The sequence below is a fragment of the Fopius arisanus genome, unplaced genomic scaffold, assembly GCF_000806365.1.
Source record: "Fopius arisanus strain USDA-PBARC FA_bdor unplaced genomic scaffold, ASM80636v1 scaffold00077, whole genome shotgun sequence".
Taxonomy (NCBI): Eukaryota; Metazoa; Arthropoda; class Insecta; order Hymenoptera; family Braconidae; genus Fopius; species Fopius arisanus.
The window spans coordinates 655,952-657,398 of NW_011887816.1; the positions used below are offsets into that span (position 1 = coordinate 655,952).

The 1,447-nt window shown below is 35.9% G+C and overlaps 1 protein-coding gene across 1 annotated transcript; it reads right to left on the bottom strand.

The window, feature by feature from the left end:
* Positions 1-227: 227 nt before the first annotated feature.
* On the bottom strand, positions 228-1,200 carry LOC105270058 (uncharacterized; the record flags this gene model as incomplete). The annotated part of the gene is given in 3 exon segments (XM_011310745.1): positions 228-806; positions 866-980; positions 1,058-1,200. Coding segments are annotated over 3 exon segments (567 nt in total), but the record flags the coding sequence as incomplete, so codon positions are not given.
* Positions 1,201-1,447: the final 247 nt, after the last annotated feature.

Below are 1,447 nucleotides of genomic sequence, written 5' to 3' on the forward strand. Positions count from 1 at the left end.
TGACTCAACTTCCAGGGTGTCAACACTTTTACGATCAAGAGACTTGTTTTTTTTTTTTCTATTTATGAAAAAAAAAACTCTCTCCCACAACTTTTCTACCTCTCGCTGCATTTCATTTCAGGGGATTCCCCGGGCGAATTTATGTACACAAAAAGAAGAGGAACGCGAGCTTTACGACCTGACGCAGAGCGTTTTCCGAGTGACGGAGGGCCAGGAAGAAGAAAAAATACGTTTTCATTTATTTATTTTTTTTATACGATCAACCGGTGACTTTCCGGTGAACACGTATCGAATAAACGTGAATATAACTACTGGGATTTATGGATTATTTCCCTCCTACTCCGCCCTTCGGGCGTTACATTGTTTTCAAGAAAAAAAAAATTTACGTAGTAATTATTTGATTTAATTACAATTCATTTCATCGTGGTTGTATAATATTCATTAGAAATATAAATTCTTCGGACTAGTCTCGGGCCTTCAAAAGAATATTATACGATTCAAACACCCAATCCTAACCTTTTACAGTCAATTTTGTCCAAAAATAGCTGACTAATCTCTCGAAAATTTACCAAAAATTTGAGTAACTCATCGAAATTAAATTGCTTTGAGATGGATTCCGCAATGTGTTGGTTCAGCATTCCAAATCCATCTAATGTGATGCCTACAGAGAACTTCTCCGTGACTTCGATTTGCGTGAATTCTAAACATTTTGTGGGAGTCTTCTTCAATTTCATCTGCAGAAGAAGAACATTTGGATCGGAAGTTACTGTGAAACGACCAGTCTGAGGGATGCGTACAATACGTGTCTACGAGAAAGTAATTTTTAATTTCAATCGACTGGAGGAATAGGTTTTATCATAGATACCTCATGTTGACCGGTCAGCTCAAGTTTTGGTATAGAAAGTGTAATTGACACCTTAATTTCATTGTTCCACAAGTCAATCGTTGGTTCAGAGGAAATTTCCATGTAATTAAGATTCCTAAAATATTCGTCAATATTTCATGTTCAGTCGGAATATTGTTTGAAGGATCTTTAAATATTTTCCTAATCCCTTACCTCACTTTCAGGGAATGCAAAAGTACGATGCAAGCATCAGTTAGGTTCTGCGTAATATCCTGTATCAGGAGCTGATTATTTGAGTCCAAATAACAATATTTTGCTTTCTCTAGAACGTCGTTGCTAATGTTACTTATTCGGAGCTAGAATTCACGTTTTTATGTTGACATTAACATTTTTACAGATGGTACACAATAAAAATTGAGATGAGTCAAGTGAGAGATAAGTCTAAGTCAAGTGAGACTGAGTTACGTCTAGAGATCAGATCACATCTTCTAGAATGAACTCGAATCAAATGAAAAATGAACTTGAATCAAGTCGAAGAATTGACTTGAGATGTCAAATCACTTGATTCATGCACTCAATCCGCCATTAAATAATTCAATTCCC